The 21,711-nt window shown below is 33.3% G+C and overlaps 1 protein-coding gene across 7 annotated transcripts in view; it reads right to left on the reverse strand.

Annotated features, from left to right (window-relative positions):
* Positions 1 to 8,994: 8,994 nt before the first annotated feature.
* The window catches only part of LOC115215227 (basic immunoglobulin-like variable motif-containing protein), a 103,064-nt gene continuing 90,347 nt past the window's right edge, over positions 8,995 to 21,711 (reverse strand). For all 7 annotated transcript variants that reach the window (XM_029784451.2, XM_029784450.2, XM_036505308.1 and 4 more), the window contains 4 exons: positions 16,766 to 16,870; positions 15,059 to 15,283; positions 12,331 to 12,414; positions 8,995 to 11,180 (listed from right to left, as the gene is read on the reverse strand). In XM_029784451.2, coding sequence (XP_029640311.1) covers positions 10,757 to 11,180; positions 12,331 to 12,414; positions 15,059 to 15,283; positions 16,766 to 16,870 — 838 coding nt within the window. In that variant the 3' untranslated portion in view covers positions 8,995 to 10,756. The remainder of the gene's footprint in view (positions 11,181 to 12,330; positions 12,415 to 15,058; positions 15,284 to 16,765; positions 16,871 to 21,711) is intronic.

Genomic DNA, 21,711 nt, shown 5'->3' on the forward strand with positions numbered 1-21,711 from the left:
GGCCTAGATTAAGCACTAGGTTGATGCTTATGACCATTCTGTAGTTAAGTTTCTTTGAATTCTACTTTGTTTAAATTCACTTCTAGGTCAATATATGCTTAATAAATATCGTTTTTCATTACATTTCGCACTTTTTTAGACCTTTAAGGAAAAGTATCCAGCATATGAAAACTTATCAATGCTAAATAGTTGCTCATTATAGTTTTTACATTAGGTACACGCAGAGTAGAATTCCAGCCTATTCCTTTTCTGAATATTGAATGTGGCAGCTTACCAGAAGGTGTTTACTTTTCTCACCTCTTAACATTTTAGACTTTGCTAGGTTTACTAGACCTTTTGATTCTAGGCCCTGGTTCTATAATTAAAAATTCTTCTCTAAATATCAGACAGATTCAGCTATGAGAACTAGATTGCCAGCATAAAGGCATTCAGCCAGACTTGAACTTCTTTTGTGATAGCCTGGAGAACCATAATATGTATGAGGGGCAGAAACCCAAGTGCTAATGGATATCTCTCTACATGCTAAATTTCTCACTGAACTTGTAACCAACTCTCACTTCGCTTGCTCAGCCCCCATCTATTTTTATTAGCAGCTATTTATTATAGAGTGTGGTATCCTGTCAAAGACTGCTAGATATAGTAGTCAGCCCTCAGCAAAGAACTTCTGTAGCTGTACTGTTAAAAAGAAGGCATCGGTTGTACATTCTCTTGGCACAGCTTGGCCTATCTAAACATTCAGGATATGGTCCAGCAATTTGATGTCCAAAATTACTTCTTTTTTAAAGCAATTTCTTTGTCCTTGTACCAGTTGATGATAAGACTGTTACATCATCATCATCATCATCATAGTTTAACATCCACTTTCCATGCTGGCATGGGTTGGACAGTTTGACTGAGGACTGGCAAGCCAGGAGGCTGCACCAGGCTCCAATCTGATCTGGCAAGATTTCTACAGTTGGATACCCTTCCTAATGACAACCACTCTGAAAGTGTAGTGGGTGCTTTTTACATTTCACCAGCACAGGGGCCAGTCAGGTGGTATTGGCACTGATCACGCTTGAATGGTGCTTTTTACATGTCACTGGCACAGGAGCCAGTCAGGTGGCACTGGCAACAACCACACTCAAATGGTGCTTTTTACGTGCTGCTGGCATTGACCATGTTCGTATGGTGCATTTTACATACCACTGGCATGGGTACCAGTCAGGCATTAGCCACACCAATGATTTCACTTGACTCAACAGGTCTTCTCAAGCACAATACATTGCCCAATGATTGAAGGGTACTCTTAGAGCCAGTTATGTGACACTGGCATAGACAACAGTTATGTTCACTTGGCTTGCTGGATCTTCTCAAGCACAGCCTATTTCCAAAGGTCTTGGTCATTTGTCATTGCCTCTGTGAGGCCCAAAGTTTAAAGGTTGTGCTTCACCACCTCATCCTAGGTCTTCCTGGGTATACCTCTTCCATAGGTTCCCGCCACTGTTAGGGTGTGACACTTTTTGACACAGCTGTCCTCATTCATATGCAACACATGACCATAGTAGCACAGTTGTCTCTCTTGCACACCACACTTGATGCTTCTTATGTCCAACGTTTCTCTCAGAGTGCTTACACTCTGTCATGTATACACACTGACATTACACATCCAGCAAAGCATACCAGCTTCATTTCTTGCAAGCTTACGCATGTCCTCAGCAGTTACAGCCTATGTTTCACTGCAGTGTAGCATGGCAGTTCGCACACATGCCTCATACAGTCTACCTTTCACTTCCTACTTTATCTACTTGATAATACAAGTGACTCATACATATCCTACTTTGCCATAGATTTTCAGTATCTTGGCAATTAATGTTGATGGTCCTGCTGCTTTCCTTGACTTCATCTCCTTCATAACCACTTTCAACCATCTGTCAGCCTTTATAGCAGGTTTCACAGGTAGGTTTACTCAGTTGAGTTTACCCCTCTCTCGCCCATGACACATAGTGACATTTTCATATCAGTCTTCTTGGCTCTGGGAAGCTGAGCATTCTGCAATCATTCCATACACATTGTTCACGGGTTATTTTCTGATCCACACTGATTTTGCCATGTGGAATATTTCATGTTTCTGGTCCTCACAGAATAGAACATGGGTAAATTTCTTACATTCAGGTTCTCTCCTTGCTAGACACATTTCTACCATATGATTTCACTAACATCTCACTTTCTGCATTGTTGAAAACATGGTCCATCCACAGATCTGATTAATGACTCCTCAAGAAATTTCCAGTTGTTTTCCATGTCATGAGGCTTCTCCCCACTCAATAGAGGTGTATGTGTGTGTGCATGCGCATGTGTGTGGCGGGGGATCACCTGGTACTGCTTTAACATATTACTGAGAGACCTAGCAGCTTCCTGATCTTCCTTTTCCAGCCAGTCACAAAACATATACCATCATTTTACAAAATACAATATATATAAAATTTACATTTATCATATGAAAATATATACTTATATATTAACATATTAATAATACAACATGAATAAACACTTACACAATGTGAAGAATTTGCACTATAGATCAATTCAGTGTATTTCTAATATAGAGAATAACTAGACTAGATTATGAATATAAGCCAATCAATTATATTTTGAAAAGTTTTTAGAAATGACAAATGTTATTCAATACAAACCAGAAGAACAAATATAAATGGAAGAAAACAAAGTGGATTGAAGAATTTGTTTTATTAAGAAAAGTAAAGAAGACAAACAGACTAAAAGTCAGATATAAGTTAAATTTAAAAAAAAAAGAAGTCCGATACAGTAATAGTGAACAATAATTGTGACAGCCCTCTCATGCATTGCACCATAGTGAAGACTTTGTCCTCATGTAACTGATAAAGGACAACACAACTTGATGGAGCCAATTCCAAAGTACTTATTGAGCAATATAAACACCTGTTAATTATTACAGTGCTCCTGCTGCTTACTGGTCCTCTTCACTGCCTAAGGTGCCTATTTACATAGCCATGTCACAGTGAAGTGGGTTACTTATGGATACAATTCAGTTGATGATGAAGATGTATAAATTGTCAACTGCCCAGCTGGGACTCATATACAACAAATAAAAAAAAAATTAAACAAATAATTGAAGACAATTTGAAATGCTTCAATTATACAAAAAGATTAAAATCTTTTAAATCACATTTCCTAAATTGTTTTTTTCAACATATAATTTCGAAATTTATTTACAATCCATTGATACTCCACTTTATGTCTTCAATAAAGTACAGTATTTACAATCCAGTTTCTTTTAATATTAAGATATACATCTATTTTTGTGTTTAATTTTTTTTCAACTGGTTTCAACAATTATATATCTCTGGGGGTTTTCTTTTTACATTAACCACTTAGAACGTATGACATAAAACAATTGTGGTTGGTTGTCTTGCAGCTAGCATATAACTATGCCAACACATTCTCTTATATATCACAGTGAGTACAAGAACTTTTCAATATTGGCACATCATCAATACATCTGAGAAGCAAATTGCAAAATATAGCAAGTAAAATGTAGCAATTAATTAAGGATTTTTAAAATGTAGCTCTATCATGAGGTATCACAGGACAATATCACAATCAGTTCTCAAATCTGTTTACTAGAGGCTTATTTGTACCTCATACAGTGAAAGAGTCCATGGATATGTGAAATTATGCTGACATTCAATGAAAGCAATTCAATTCAGTGACAAAATAAATGCATTTTTTTTTCATACAAACACTTGGTTTCTACTGGGAAACCATTTCTGCATTTCAAAGGCTATACAAAAGCCTATGACAAAAAACAAAAAATAAGCTCTACAAATGGTAGAACCATAATTGCATAAAAAGGAAAGACTTATCAGCTTTAGTAAAACACATTGAGGCAATAAAAGATGTTAATCTGTTGAAAGAAATGAAATAACTTTTTGCTGAAATTATGATTTTACTAAAGTGCCAAATTCAGTAACAACATTATGAATGAACAATTTAACAAAATAAAAAAAACAAAAAAATTAATTTTTAACAGTTTACTTCAGATAAGAGATTAAAATATGAATCCCATCCACTTCCACAATTTTAAACCAATAATAATAATACTGTAAGCTGGTAAACATGAGTTGCCTAGATAAAAAATATTACTGAAGCTGACACTATCATTACTAACATCATGATGTTTTTACCAATCAACTTAGCTAACTAATTATTGATCAGTCCACACAAGAAGTTACACAGATTGTTTTGTCATTACACTCACAACCATTGTACTCTTTGTAACTCAAGTAAATTTTGTTAATGTTTCTTTTTAGCAATTTGAGTATACCAAGAGCACTCTCTGATGCAGAGTAAACTCAAATGGATTGGCCATCCCTTTAGGGGAAGTCATCAAGAGTATATATTGACCCATAGTCTCACTGGGTCTGCCAAACAATAGATCACCTAACTCTGAAAGTCAGGGCTCCTTATATTCTAACAGGAAGATTCTTTAAGGTGAAATTCTACATTGCTACCCTTGGAATTAAAAGGAAAGAAGTTCATGTAGACAAAGATCAGTTCCACCAACACATCTACTCTTCATAAAATAAGACAGAAGAATAACAGTGGATTATTAAACAGCTGATAGTAAAAATGTGTGTGTGTGTGGGGGGGGGTGAAATTATTGAGGAAGTGATCTATGTGTTCATCAGTTTGTGCATCAATAGTGTGTTTTCTCAGAAGAATATTAGAGACAGAGAACAACATCCAAACTATTTAGTGTCAATAAATTTGTTTTTATTATCTGAAAAACAGATTAATGAATCACATGATCATTCCACAAATAGCTTATGTTATTGAAGTGAACAATTTATAATAGTCTTTCTGATCAAATCAAATTTGCAGATGTCAATCAAACATGTTTTGTTCACAGGTATTACTGATGCTTCAAAAAAATACTGTGCTAAACATAGCTTATTTAAAAAAATTCACAGTTACTCTTCACACTGTGAAGAAATTTTACCAAGTATTCAAGGTAAAACATTGACCTAGAGAAAAGTTAAGTCCTTAAAACACTTCAAGAGAGTATGTTGTTCCCCTCCATAATGTAATGGAAAATAATAGACCATAACTCACCTGTGTTCAGAAAATTATTGACTTATGTAGTGAAGGGGTTGGATGACTGATCTTGGCACTTTTGTAGAGAATATTTAGTCTCTACTTCAATGGAATTAATAAGTCACACAGACTCTGTATTGGAAGATGTCCACTCAATACTTGCTGCAATAGAGACAAGTATCTTCTCACTTATTTGGTGGAACATAAATGTTCACAGGCAAATGCAGTGTGAAAGTTTAGTTTATTCAAATACCTTATCTCACTAGAAACATAAGGAGATGTTCAATGTCTGTGGAATAGTGTGGCCAAGATGCCTTCAGATTATAATTATTCAGCTAGTAAATGTCCATCCATTTGTCTGACAGTCAGTGAATATTTGTGAAACACTATGCTCAAGACTGGCAAGACTGATGTAGAGCTTGCTTTATTGGTTAACTAGAGCAACCCCTGACTATAAATGATTTTTATTGTAGGTCGTAATTATCTTGATAGTTATTAGCATTGCCATCCATAGTGTTTGATCTCATCATCACTTTAAGACTGAACATTGTTGGAAATATAATCACAGATACTTGTGGATATGGAATTACCAATTCCAAGGTTTTGAGTAGATCTACTTTCACAATTTACTTTATATAAGGGGAACAAACAAACAGGTAAGGACTACCATTAATATAAGGCAAATAGTAATGACCCTTTGTAACACTAAATCACTGCTGGGTTGTGTTATTATATCGTTTGACTAATAATACATCCAGCATAACACCATGATGATTGTCTACAACAATTAAAGGTTAAAACAAAAAACGAAAACAATTAAGAGTTAGTTAATTCTGGATTAACTGTTAATGTATTTCAAGATTAATCCAGCCTACTGAAACTTTCTGTTATGAGACAGTGGACAAATGTTATTAAAATTGCATCCTGCAATTTCAAACATTTGCATATAATAGAGATTGTGGCTGGATATAATTAGACAAGAAGTAGGTGTAGAAAGTAGAGTTGATGGGAAAATGAAACTTGACTAAATTAGGAACAAAGAAAAGGCTTGGCTTTGATCAACAAGGTGAGCTGGCTAGATGTATGTGACTGCACAAGACAGCCATATAAGGAATGAAAAACTGAAGTTTACACCTGAGGAAAGTGTGAAACGGTCACTTAATAAAATGTAATTGAAGACTGTGTTTGTGTACAAGAAAAAAAAAAATTCAATAGATTATTCTTGAAAATTAAAATTTTATCTAGAAAAATTACATTATTTTTAAGAAATATAATTTATATTCATTTAAAATATTTAGCAAACAATTACTTTTACCAGAATGGTTTTAGGAGTTGAATCCTAGTTAGTGATCCTTTAATTATAAATAGTTTGGTTTCACTACATTTACAGTAGTGTGAACACAAAACATCTTTGTTTCTATGGCAAGCAACTGGACTGATCAAATACTATGTTTTTTTGATTCTTCAAACAACATAGGAGCATTAAATTTTGGAAATCTGGGGTTTTTTAAACATGTAAGACATCAGTAAGTGGAAAGACATGAATGTCAAATGCCATAATATGCTCAACTTTACATAGAATAAAAGTGTGTGTGTGTGTGTATATATATATATATATATATACATACATATATGGTAAGTAAACAATACCTTTTAATTTTAGTCACATTTTATTTTTGTTTGATTTAAGGAACACCAGATAAGACTACCAATGTTTTTCTTTTTATCAAAATAGAAAAGTTCTAGATATACTTTATTTTTCATTTCATAATTAAAATTATTATAGTTGTTAGTAAAGCATTGGCTAATTCTTTGCTTAAATGTTTGATAAGGTAACATAGTTTATAGGAGTTCATTTAGGAACTAATGTAAAACTGATTTTAAAATAAAAATATTTCTGTATTTATTGTCCCTCCTAACTGAAATAGGAAGGCTCAAAATACTTGCAACTATTAAAGCTGTCTTTTTTTTTGTCTATTTTTTAAATGTAAAATGATTTTGCATTATAATGAGAGTCAATGAGTATTTTATTATGAAGCAGAATAAGAATAATTTGGCAGTTGAAAATGTAAAATTTGCTGTTAATTGAAAGCTAAGTGATATTTCACTTTGCTCAGTTGAGAGATAGATAGATAGAGAGAGAGAGAGAGAGAGAGAGAGAGAGGGAGAGATAGAAACAGAGGTAGGTTATTAAAGGGAGATAAAGATCTGTGACTTACCTCCCTTCAAATTGCATACCCTTACAGAGATTTTATTACTAGGTAATCTTTATCTAGAATACTGTATGTGTGTGCACACATGTATGTTAACCTGTAGTATGTGCAGATTTGGCCAAATACATTTTTTTCAAAATTTATTTATGCTTGCAGTAGCTGGTTCTTTTGCTCAAACTATCATATATCCAGCCACTTCAAATGCCAAGAGTAGTATAATCGTTTTCTATGGAGAGGTGAAACTATTTTTTCGTTTTCTGAAAAAGTAACATTGGATTTGCAACACTTCTGCATAACAGTAACTGTGTATGTATGTATGTATGTATGTGTATATATATATGTGTGTGTGTGTGTGTGTGTGTGTGTGTATATATAATGTATATATTTATAAACATGTATATATATATACACACACACATGTATATACATATATATGTAAATATATATATAAATAAATATATACAGGTATATATATACATATATACATGTATATATATATATATATGTATAAATAAATATATACATGCATATACACATGGTTCTATAATGATTCTATAATGAATCAATTTCGGAATTAATCTCATAATAGATTTTTTCCTCTTCAGTAGAAAATATGAATAGAAATAAATGAAATACTTACATGTGCCCATGGAAAAAAAAAGCTGAAGCAAAAGTCATGAGTACATATTAGTACCCCAGATATATCTAAATATAAAATCCTTTGGTTGCGCATGTAAGTATTTCATTTATTTCTATTTGTATTTTCTACTGAAGAGGAAAAAATCTATTATGAGATTAATTCCAAAATTGATTCAATATAGAAATAATGAACTTTTTAAAAAATTCTGTTGGTTAGCTTTAGCTTTCCTCGATTTCAGCACAACATACTTCTGTAGTGGGTATAATAATATGTGGAAATTGACGATTTAAAAGTCTGTTATCAACATATTGGCATAGAAATAATTTTATTTTGCCCTTGTTTTTAAGTTGTTTATAATTTTAACCTTTAAAGGTATTTTAATATGCTGTCACTTTTTTGATGGAATTTTTTTCTGTAAAAAACTTCATCCTCTATTAGTAGTATATATATATATATATATGTATATATATACATACATATACATTTATATATACATATATATACACATGTATATATATACATATATATTATATATGCATATATACATGTATATATATACATATATATGTATATATATGCATATATACATGTATATATATACATATATATATATATATATATATATATATATATATATATATATATAAACATATATATATATATGTATATATATAACATATATATATGTATATATATATTTGGCTTTTGACATTCACTACTAGATTTATGTTGATTACTAAAACAATCTTCCTTTAAAAATCCATTGAGCCTGTGGTCAGCTTGTGCATATAACAAACATTTCTGTCAGGTTTGTTTTGTTTAAACGAAACATTATTTATGATGATTGAACAAGGTTTTCTAATTTAACATTGATTAGCACTATCTGTAGAAATTCCATGGCCTAATTTATAGTAAAGAGTCAGTCATAAACATCTCCTCACTCAGTAAAAACATCCTGTGATTTCTTTCACAATCCTTTGATGAATTCTCAGGAATTCTTGTCTATTCCCCTTAGTTATGTTTTTCCTTCAAGCCTGTTTTGTCATTCTGGCTTGAGCAAAATATTCTTGCCAATCATCATCACTCATATTTTGCCTTCTCTTTTGATTAACAATTATTATATTTTTCCCTATTAACTTTAGCTTCATCATATGGTACCTTCCTCACACATACATATGGACACTAATACTGTGTGCACATACAAACATATCCCTATTCTGTCACACACACAGCCAATTGTTGTCTACATGTGTGTGCCCAAATAGTGTACATATATGTACATGTGTCAGCAGAATTTGTTTGAACCTCTCCCTCTCTATTTCTCTCTCTCACACACATTTCGCATTCCCTTTCTTCATCATAAGAGATTTTTTACACCACAGGAATATATTGTTAGCATTACAATAGGTAAAACTTATCTTTTTAAAATCTAACCTTTCACTCAATATCAAACTTTAAAAAAATTATTATCATCTCTGACATAAAAACATCACAGGGTATTGACACTTGTTATTATTGAATTTATATTTAACAAAGAAAATTCAGATTTTAACTTTATATATATGCTAAATAATGTTAAGTATTTCTCATCACTAATTCTGGTCTAAAGAAGTAGTTTCCAAAGTACTAAGCACCTTATTGTCAGGTTTCCAAGCTCCACAGTATTTGTTAGATTTGAAAATTAATTTCAGGTAGCCATTTTTTACATACATTTGTATCCTTAGGCAAAATTTATTTATATATTCTTACAAGTACTGTAACATAACATAAATGTTAAGGAGTTAATAAATAAAGGTTCTCAGTGAACCTAATATACTGATGAACATGTACCTCTCCCCCTCTCTCTCATATATATATATATATATATATATATATAATATACCCATGCTATAACCTACTATATGAGTGCTTGTTCTATTTTTCCCTGACATGAAAACTTATTGGACAACTATGTGTGTGTGTGTGTGTGTGTAAAAGAATAAAAGCCACCTAGCTGAAAGACTAGACCAATAAAAAAACTTATTGTAGAATGCAGAAACAAAGTAAAGTTAATAGGGTGAAAATGTAGAATTATTCTAGTGTAAAGACATTTTTGGAATTTCGATATGTAATATTTTAACAGGACATTACAAGAACATCATTTCTGTATGATGTTTTCTTTGATGCAATTAGAATTTTTTCTTTGGTCTTTTTTTAAAAAAAATTCTTGCAACTTCCATTTTAAAGTTAAATTAACTGCAGGGAAAAATATATCAGGGAATTTTAGTGAAGAAAAGTTATCATTAATTTCTTCATGTATATCAATGAAAATTACAGTATTTCAGAAATTACGTAAAATAAATGTAATGAAACTGTTTAGAAATAAGATATCTTCATATCAGAGAATTATTTAGGCAATAAAAACAGATTAATAAACTAAATATTTTAGAATTAATAAAAAAATTAATTAATATGAATTTAGAATGTTTCTTTTTTCACTAAGATAAAGATAAAATACATTTTATAAATTTTCTTTTTTTTTTTAAATAAATTTTTGCTGAGAAATTAGTATAATTTCTCCTTTAATTTTCTTTTAAAAATAATAATTGCTGGGGGAATAAAAGCTTTGATACAAACTAAAATTCAAAAAGAAAATATTGTAAACAATATTATCCTTGCAACAAGAATACAAGAAGAACCATTTCCTTATTGGTGTTCTTGCATACAAATTAGGATGGAGTTTATTCCAATCACTGGAAGTCACTGACGGTTGAACGGTGCATTTACAGTCACTTATTGAGAATTGGCTTCAGAGAATGTTATCATAATCTTCATCTGCATCCATGTCTCCTTCTAATAATTCCTCTTCTTCTTTTTCTAAACGGTCACCATCCTGACTTTCTTTTGGAGGTCTTGTAGTAGTTAATAGGCACTGTTCATCTTCTTCCTCATCTTCTTCATCATCATCACTTAAACCAATGATCTCTTGTGGTGGAGATTCATCATATTCTTCTTCTTCTTCTTCTTCTTCTTCATCTCCATCATCGTCATCATCTGCATCTTCAGCTACCATTTCCTGGTCATTTTGGCACTTCTGGAATGTTAGAATACAATGGTCATTGCTATCAAAAAGCTTCTGTAGATTTTTTCTTTGACGAATCCCTCTTTCCAGTCTGCGAATATCAAGAAAGTCTGGGGCTTTACAGTTGAGATCTGTTAGAATGTGGTCCCACCTAAAGAGAAATGACAAAAATTCATCATCACAAAACACTTTAATTAACTTGCATAAATGTTCAAAAATTAAAATGGTTTTATGAATTATAGAGAATCATGTGGCTAGTGTTTATTGATTCTGCTGTCTTTAGTGTTACATTGAGGAAGAACAAGACTGTTGCTATATCAGTAGCTAGTCACAAGGGGACAAATTCCAGGAAAGTTCTACTAGTTAAGAATCAATAAATGGATATAGTAAAATTGAATGTGAAAAAATAAGCAACATTTACACATGAATAAATTCTTAATAAAGCAAACTGATAGAACTAACAAACATATTTTGTAAATATATGAAAAAATTAGATTTCTGGAATCTGAAAAAATATCAAATGAATTTTAATTGGTACTAAATAATTCTGTAATTCTTTCTATTGCAATAAATAATTAGAAATGAAAATGTTTTGTCATATTCCCATGAATTATATTAATAATTGTGCCTTTAGTTGAAAAGGTAAAGTTCCAAACAGTCTTTACCTAAATTCAAACCATGATGAGCCTTGCCATTTTTGCAAATAAGCAGTTGTCAAATTCCATTTCTCTTCATAGATTTCTGCTGTACACTATGCTTCAATTACCTATTATTTGCACCAATTTCACCTCCAACCAGTTCTATTTACCCTAAACATACACTATTATTAAATAAGAACATAAGAAAAATAACCAGGATTTAAGTGATGTAAAGCCTTTAATATGGCTTGTAATCAATATCAGTTAAAAATGACAATAATTAAAATTGTTACTGTATAAAGTCACAACATCACTCCATATTTCTTGACCTGTTCAAATCTCTATATAGCTATCTATTCCAGTCTTGGCCCTGTCAGCTGCATTAAATTTTTTTATTTCCTGGTCTTATGTCATTCAAAGATGACAACAAATTAATTGCCTGCTGAAAAATCTTAGAAGTCAGATTTTAGCAAAGAAGCTTAGTCATTGCAGTCTTTTAGGAAAGAAAAGTAATCGAGGAAATAAAATGTTATGTTTTATGAATGAGATTGAGGCTGTAGAGAATAAGTGTATTTTTATTAAAAGGTAAACTGAGCGGTGTGTAGTGTATGTTAACACAATAATCATTGCAAAGATAAATTATAAAAATAATGAGTTACTTACTTCTTACACTGTAAACTGGGGTATTTGCTGCTGGTGTCTCCCAAAATAATCCATGTCTCTAGGTCACCAGAACATAAATCAGACCTAAAATAAAAATAATAAAAATAATAATAATAATGATGATGATGATGATGATGAATGCCCTGATGCAGTACCAGGCAGTGGCTTTCATGGTTTCTGATCTTAACCGATTGAAAGTGATATCATGTACATTTTTCTTTTGTCTAGGTATAAAAGATGGGCTACGGCAAATATTCTGTTCAATACCACAGATTTGCTTGTCATTTGTTTGACCTTAACCAGTTGAGCATGTCCCTTAGTGGCTGACGATATGTGCTTCTCTGATCACGAGCAGAAGTAGTGGGGGAGCATCATAGCCATGTGTTGAGAAGGATTCTTTGGGGTTTGAATAATTCACCTCTGGAAACATGGGTGTTTTGTTCAACGTCCTTAAACAACCCTTATTCAGGGACCTTTTGAGTGGGATGGGCTACTTAGCTGAATAAAATTCTAACTGGGCTCCACCTGCAAGGTCATGTGCTGTTTATCTTGATATGAGATCACCATGTTGTGCACATATGGTTGTGATGCATGTGCCTGGTGTACCCTTATCAGACGGGTAGTCATGATGGGTATACTGGGCTTCGTATATTTTACCCCAGTGTCACTTTGATGGCATGCTCTGCTCGCTCACTCAATAATAATAATAATAATAATAATGACGACGATGATGACGACAATAAACACGACGACGACGAGGATAAATGCCCTGATGCAGTACCAGGCAGTGGCTTTCATGGTTTCTGATCTTAACTGATTGAAAGTGATATCATGTACATTTTTTTTTTATCTAGGTATAAAAGATGGGCTACGGCAAATATTCTGTTCAATACCACAGATTTGCTTGTCATTTGTTTGACCATAACCAGTTGAGCATGTCCCTTAGTGACAGACGATATGTGCTTCTCTGATCATGAGCAGAAGTAGTGGGGGAGCATCATAGCCATGTGTTGAGATGAATTCTTTGGAGTTAGAATAATTCACCTCTGGGAACATGGGTGTTTCATTCAACATCCTTAAACAACCCTTATTCAGGGACCTTTTGAGTGGGATGGGCTACTTAGCTGAATAAAATTCTAACTGGGCTCCACCTGCAAGGTCATGTGCTGTTTACCTTGATTAGATACTGATATATTAGTGATGAGTCATACTTCAATGGGTTTACAGCAATTTTTGCACTTTGTAAGGTGGCTAGCATTAGGAAAGGCATCCATCTATAGAAACCATGTCAAAGCTGACATTCAACTTTGATGCTGTTCTTTGGCTTCTTAGATCCCATTGAACTGTCCAACCAATGCCACTATCAAAGAAGGATGTTAAATGATGGTGATGATTATTACACAATGATTATTACACAACCTTTCTAATTCAATAGTTTGAATAATTGGAAATATGACATGCAGAGTTATGATTCAAGAAGTTTCAACTTCTAATAAAATATACTTAGTCTGCATACTGAGTACTTTTTCTCTAGTTTGTAAACAAAAGTTTATGAATCCATACACATATGTATGAACATATTTCTTTCCAGCCTCATGGTTTTCTGCTTAGTCCTACTGTGTGGCACCTAGGGAAAGAGTTTTCTACTTTGGTCCCAAGCTAACCAAAGCCTTGTGAGTGGATGTACACACACACACACAAATGGGCTGAGGTTCACTACAGCTGTTTCAGACATGTTTTTTTATTGATGAACACATCAGTTACATAATTGTAATTGATTTGTTCATCAAAACAAAAACATGTCTGAAACAGCTGTAGTGAACCTCAGCACTCTTATGTTACTATTTATACTACACCACACTCGTAAACTTCCGTGTTAGATCTTGAGCCTACAGTGGACTGTGGACTGCATGCTGGAGTATACTCTTGTAAGATTTTATGTATACATTGCATGTATTTGTATTTGTGGATGTATGTGTAACTGGAAGGACAAATCCGTATATGTTTTAGTAAGTACATGAGCATCCATACACACTGTTAATTTACAGGTATGCTATCCTTGACTCTACCTTGGTGCATTTGTTATTAAAATACCTCGATTCTATTAGATCCTGAAAATAGTTTTATATATATATGTTTATGTGTATGTATTATGCATGTGTCTCCTTGTCATAACACCGCATGGTAGTTTCAAATGAGTGTCACTTTCATACAAGCACTGTTATACATTTCCAATATTTTGTGAAAACATGTCTAGCTATGGGAAATATCATCATCTTGTTTGGAAATATGTGAGGACTGGTGACAGGAATGGCATCTGACTGTTGAAAGTCTGTCTCAATCTAACCCATGCAAGCATGGATAAGTGGAAGTGAAAACAATTATCATGATAGGTATGTCATTCAGTAAGTATATTGGCAAAGATGTGCTCATCAGGTGAGAAAACTGAAAAATAGATGTTTTTTTAACAAAGTGATATTTGTTCTGCATCAAGTAACAGATACTCCTGTGTCACTCTGCTTATCAGAAATACAATTAAACAGTGATTGGTTCATGAAGAATCTGTAACAATGACAGCAATGGTGACAAAAATTAAAGGCTTATTTTTCTAAAGGTTCTATTGGCTATGGTGCACTTAGAATAGTTCTTTCTGTTTGTTCACACATCCAGCCAGCCATAACAAAGATAACTGTTACCGAAACAATATTTATACAAAATTACTACTTACGAATATGCATCAGTAGCTCTCAATGGAGTATTTTCATAACCAATTGGACACAAGAAATGCTTCTCACAGTGGTAAATATAGGCTGTCTGCTTACTTTTCAGTCCTTTCTTGAGTAAAGCAAGAGCATAATCTTCTTTTAAGTTTGTTGCATCAGCTCCTTGCAGTTTTAAGAACACACCACCACGACCCGCAACCTCAAAATGTTCATTTAATTTTTGAAATGATCTGAAATAAAAATAAAAACAATTTTTATATTAATACAACGAGGGAGCCTCTAGGGCAGGGGTTCTCAACTGGGGTCTATATAAGATTTTATTGTCAAAACTTTTGTGCAATATATTAGTTATATTTCTACAGTACACAAAATATTAAAATTTTTTATATAATTATTTAATTAATAAAATACACTTAGATTTTTTTTTGTTCATATACAGTGAATAGCATGGGTCCATCTGAGTAAAATAGGAATCAAAGGGGTCCATAGGTGAGAAATGGTTTGGGAGCTAACATAATCTAATACAAAAAGCAGCTAAATTCCCTCAAACTAAACAGTAACATCTTAAAAAATAGAAAGACACAATTTGGAAAGCTGCCTTGGATGGATTGTCTAAAAATAATAAGGGATGATCACAGCTGGAATATTTTGATCAGTCTTCTCAATCAGGGCTGACCTGGGGTTAAATAACAAACACCATCAATTTCTTAGAGAGAGAGAGACCTTTTTACTTTCCCACTTCTCTCTTTTCCTTTTTCTTGTTCCTTTCTATTCTTGCAAGTTACTTGGTAACCTTGCTAGTGCAGGTGGCACAAAAAAAATGCACCCAGTATATTCTGTAAAGTGGTTGGCATTAGGAAGGGCATCCAGCTGCAGACCATGCCAAAGCTGACACTGAAGCTCAACATGGTTTTATGGCTTGCTGAATCCTGTCAAACCATCCAACCCATGCCAGCATAAAAAACAGACTTAAGTGAATATGATGACAATGGCTATGGTAGATCTTGCAGCTTGCATTTCCAGCTCAGAACCTCCATCTTAGGCAGAATATTGATCTACTGAAAGCTATCATGAGACATGCAATCAGATAAGTATCCACTGTCAGTTACTTATACTTAGAATGTATTGTTTCTTTGGGCACTGACACGATAAAGGGTCAATGTGTAACAGCTGACTTTGGCTGAATTTCACAAGATTATCCTTTATATTTCCAACAACTTCAGTCACTTATTAAATTCAATACTCCTACCACTTATGGACATGCTTATAAAATTAGGAAAAAATCCAACAAGTTCCCATGATATTTTGAAACCTCTTTTTTCATGCACAAAACTGCTGAAGCATGAAATCAACTACTTGCATCAGTTGTTAGTTATCAGAACACTATAGACTTCAAAAAATTCCATGCTTCCCAAAATTCACCAACACTATTCCTGGGGTACGAATGAACCTTTCCCTCTTTTATTCCCTTTTACATCTTTTTGTTTTATTCTGTATACTAGATTATTTGTTCTTTACTTTTCCCTCTTTTAACCTCTTCTGATGAATTATAGAGCACCTGAGCTCTGTATGCAATAAGCTCATTATAATTATAGCAAAAGATGTCTTTGTCTGTTAAAACAATATGTATATATATATATATATATATATATATATATATATAACGGAAAGAAAAAAAAATTTGCTTTAATTTAATGGTCAAAGAGACTTACTTTATCAAACCCTGGTTCGTTACAATGTCTTGAGAATCTATTTCTGAAAATGGTGGTTGATAACCAAGTATCGTTAAAGCAACCTCTTGACTTACTGGATCACGGCTGAAATAAAAGGAACTGTAAATTAGCTTTTTATCATCACAGATAACAAGCAAAAATAATTGATTTAGAAATGTTAGAGAAAAGGAAGTGCAAGAAATGAGATTTTTTGAGAAAACAACAAATGATATACATGCTTATATATTATGTATATATATATATATATATATATATATATATATATATATATATATATATATACTAGCAGAAATATCTGACGTTACCTGGGTTAAAGAAAACAATGAAATTTAAAAACGCTGTCTAGATTACACAGGTCTTAACTGCTAGTAGCTGAAATACCAACTTTCTACATAACTCTGCAACCCATGCCAACACAGATCATAGACATGAAGTGAAATGTGAAAAGAAAATTTTCAAGTCATATATGTATATAAAGTAAATACACATTTGTCTAACTTATTTCGTAGCCAAACAAAGGTACAGATTATAAACAATGAAAGGCCGTGTGTAGAGTACACACACAAACAGACAGCAAATATATCACGTTATTGTTTCACTTATATACACAGATATATATTCACGCATGTCAGTCAAAAAGTGAAAGTGTTATAGTAATACTGTAACACTCAATGGTTTTACACTTTTGTATATGACATAGACATATGATTCATGTAAGTGCTTCTTCATGTCCTATGTCTTCTGTCTTGCCATGTTTATCACTGAGAATGTAGAAGTTCTTTTCATCTTGAAGTGTAGAACATTCTCACCCATCATGTTGCCACGATGGAGAAGAGGTTTCTCAGCTGCGTAGGAGACTCACACATTTGTGCCTCTGTCAGAGTGGTATCCCAGTGTGCCTCATCTTCCAGAAGACCTCTGAGATGGCAAGCCTGGCGATATGTTTGACATACTGTTATCAACCATATGTAAGGCTGTAAATGACGTAGGTCCCTTGACTCTTAGATAGTAGCACTCTGAGAAGTTGTGATGGACAACATAGACTCTGCCAAGTGTGTCTGATTTCTTGATTTCCAGATGATGCGTGAGTGTTCCAAGTGCAAGTCTTTTCCATTTGATTTAGTACCAGGTATAGAATTGTGGAACTTCATTGTATAGCACTCTTGAAGCAAATTCATCCTCATGACAGAGCTTGAAGAATGCTGTGTGATATTTTTGGGTGCTTCCATTTGTCTCTGAGATGGAGGACAATATCAAGCTTGTCATGTTCTTGCCCAACCAGAAACACAGCTATTTCATTTGCTGTTGGCCCCTTAAACCTCCCTTCATGTTAACTTGATGGTTTCTTGTCTAATCTGATAACTACCTTGTAATCCATGGTATCGGGTGGAATTGTTTCAAGCACAGTCATGAAGCTTCTGATCAGGTTGTTGTTGTTATGCAGCATCTTTTGCAGAGACACTACAATGTTCATCCTGATGCCAGAAATGTTCTTGCACCTCTCTTGCTCTTGTTGAGAATCACCCATAAAATATATTTGAAGGAATTTTGGTGATTCACTTGACAGAGGTAGTAGAGAGCCAATCTAATGATAAATCTGACCTTGGATCTTGAAAGTTTGTACGAATCCTGGCTCAGTTAAATCTCTTGTGGCTCCAAATGATGTCATCTGTAGTGCAGCATTGTATTGTCTAATTTTGTTTTGGAAGTGCTTGGAATTTTGATCAGTTGATGACAACAGTTTCTTCAATGGCTTTGGAGGTTGGAGGATTGCAGGGAGTTTAACCTTTTCATCACTGCAGCACAGTGCAGGTGTCTCTCCAGACTACTTATTTGCTTTACAATGAATGCACTCAGTTGTCATTGCACCAATGGAAATTCTGCATAATGAACTGCTTCATAGAAGTTGCTTCTTTGAGCTGTTGCAACTGCTCTTCATTCTGCAGTGGAGATCCTATTCCTTGTCAGTCGTGCATACCTCTGTTCATCACTTTGAGATGCTCTGACTTTTGTAGTGCACAGTCAGTTCATTTCTTGGCATGCTTCCCTTTCCGCAGCAATCTCTCTTTCCCTGGACAAAGACATTCTTTTGGCTGACCTTGATATTGTAGACAAATGGCAGCTCATCTTACAGAGGTGTCAGGTGAAACCTGTGAAGGTGCTTGGCTGTTCCAATGCCTTAGCCCTACCATCACTCATGGTAATGTTGCATGTTGACTTGTTTCAGTAGATTCCGTTGAACCTTGTGGTGTGAGACCAATTGGTGTTGAATTGATGTTTCTTTCTTTCTTTTTCTTTTTTTCTTTCTTCCTCTTCTTTTTTTTTTCTTCACTCATATTTCTGTTTTTTTCAGCTTTGGATTTGTATTTTGCGTTTTTTTTGTTATATATCTATCATATACATGTGTTATATATGTAATTATTAAATTATCTAAATAAAAAAATAAAAACGACCCCAAAAATTTAAGATACGGAAGAAAATTGCTTTTATTTAGTTTGCCTTTATTTCACCTGCTATGCAAAGGGTTCTCAGCCCAATAGTAACATGCAGTTATATATAGCTTTATTTCCTTTGTTCCAGAAGGAAGAAAAAAAAAAAAGAAATATTTTACATATTCTCGAAATTTATAACTTCTTGTTACATGAAAAATATCATAAGATGCTTTCCATGTCATATATACTCATTAAGTGGGTATCCCAGTTTCCAAAGGGTATATATTCCTCATTGGACAAGATGTAAGTCCATTACAATTACTTGCTGAGTGGACAGGAGCAACGTGAACTGAGGGCTTTTGGTCAAAAACACAATGCTATGCCCTGTCCAAGAATCAAAACCACAATCTTATGATCATGAGTCCAACACCCTAATAACTAAGCTACGTGTCTACACACACACACATTAGTGTGGATTTTCATTATTTAGTATATAAAATGTATTTCTCTTACAAGGCATTTTTCGTGTAATAAGGGAGATAACTCTGAAGCAACTGTAGACTGATTTTGCTCTTACATTTCGTTTAGTTGGTACATATATATGCTTTTATACACACGCACATACACACACACATATACATACACATATACATGCATATATATATATATATATATATATATAATATATATATATAGATAAGAAAGTTGGTTTGTGAAAGCACGTGGGTGAAGATATAGAAAATAGTAAAGAGTGAAAAAACTACAGAAGGCTTAAATGTTAAAAAATATATATATTGCGTCAATATGTCTGAAGAATATTAAAAAATTAAAAAAAAATTTTTAATATTCTTCAGACATATTGACGCAAATATATATATTTTTTAACATTTAAGCCTTCTGTAGTTTTTTCACTCTTTACTATTTTCTATATATATATATATACATATACATATACATACACACACATATGTATATACATATACATACATACACACATATATGCATATATATACATGTACATACATATACACATTCATATATGCATACACACATACGAAGTCTGATCAATAAGTATCTGGACTGTTGCCATAGTAACAAAGCTAAAGCATGCAGAGTGAAGCCTCTTAGCACAGATTGACTTTGAATTCTGCTGTGCAAGCGCACTCAGTTTTAACATTCTAGCTCACTTCCACTGTTTACAGCAGTGATTGGAAGGAAGGTGTGTAGTGTGTGATCATTGCATTGACCATGAGAGAGAAAGTTGTGATGGTGATACCTGCTCAGAGGCCTATGCAAAGTGGCAGAAAGTGTATAGAGAGGAGTGTATAAGCTGCACACAAGTGTATGGGTGGTTCAGATGTTTCCAAGATGGCTGAAAAATGTCAATATTGACAAACGTACAGGGAGACCCGCAGACAGCAGAACATTGCAGATGTGCGTGCACCTGTGAGAGGAAATCAGTGAATCCCTATCCATGAGTTATCAGAGGATATGTAGATTAGTTACGGTTCAGTTCAGTCCATTATCACTAAAGATTTGGGTATGAGATGCGTGTCCATCAAGTTTGTGCCAAAACTGCTTTCAGCTGACCAAAAAGATATTCATCTTTCAGTTGCACAAAATGTCTTTGATTGTGTTGAGAATGATGAAAGCTTTTTGAAAATTTTGCATAGGTCTCTGCGCAGGTATTATCAAGCTTTTGGCAAAATTCGATGCTGATTCTCTGCTCAACTTTCTTTGTTATTGTCAATGTGATGATCACATGCTACACATCTTCCTTCCAAGCATTGCTGTAAACAGCAAAAGTGAGCTAGAATGTTAAAACTTAGTGTACATGTACAGCAGAATTCAAGGTCAATCAGTGCCACGCGGTGTCACTCAGCATGCTTTAGCTTCATCACTATGGCAACAGTCTGGATACTTATTGATCAGACCACGTATATATATGTATATATATATATCATTCATCATCATTATCATTTACTGTTTGTCTTCCTTGCTGGCAGACACACACATACATGCGCATGTACATACATATATGCATCCATCCAATTTTATGTTGGAGAGGAAAGAGGTGAAATATATTTCATGATATTTTAAAATTTGATTTAAATTTAATTTTGTTATAAAAATTAGTTCATTGTTTTTACAAATTTCAGTCATAGGATTATTTGGCCATGCAGCATCATTCCCTTATAATCAATTACATTGCTTCCATAACTTGTTTCATTCCCTGTTACTTATCTCATTGATTTCTGAAGGTTGAGAGGTAAACTTGACATATGCCGGATTTGAACTAAGAGCATAAAATCATGTGTCCAACGCTTTACTGATCCTACAACTCAACCACCCACCTATGGCCATCAGTTCACTTCTCTGAATAGTCTGTAAAAGCCTGACAATCTTTTAATATATATAAGTATAATTGCTGGATGCCTGCCACTGAGCAACTCCAGCAGACTGAAATCATGAGATCTAACAATTCCAGCATCC

This window comes from Octopus sinensis, linkage group LG8 (genome assembly GCF_006345805.1).
Source record: "Octopus sinensis linkage group LG8, ASM634580v1, whole genome shotgun sequence".
NCBI classification, from domain to species: domain Eukaryota; kingdom Metazoa; phylum Mollusca; class Cephalopoda; order Octopoda; family Octopodidae; genus Octopus; species Octopus sinensis.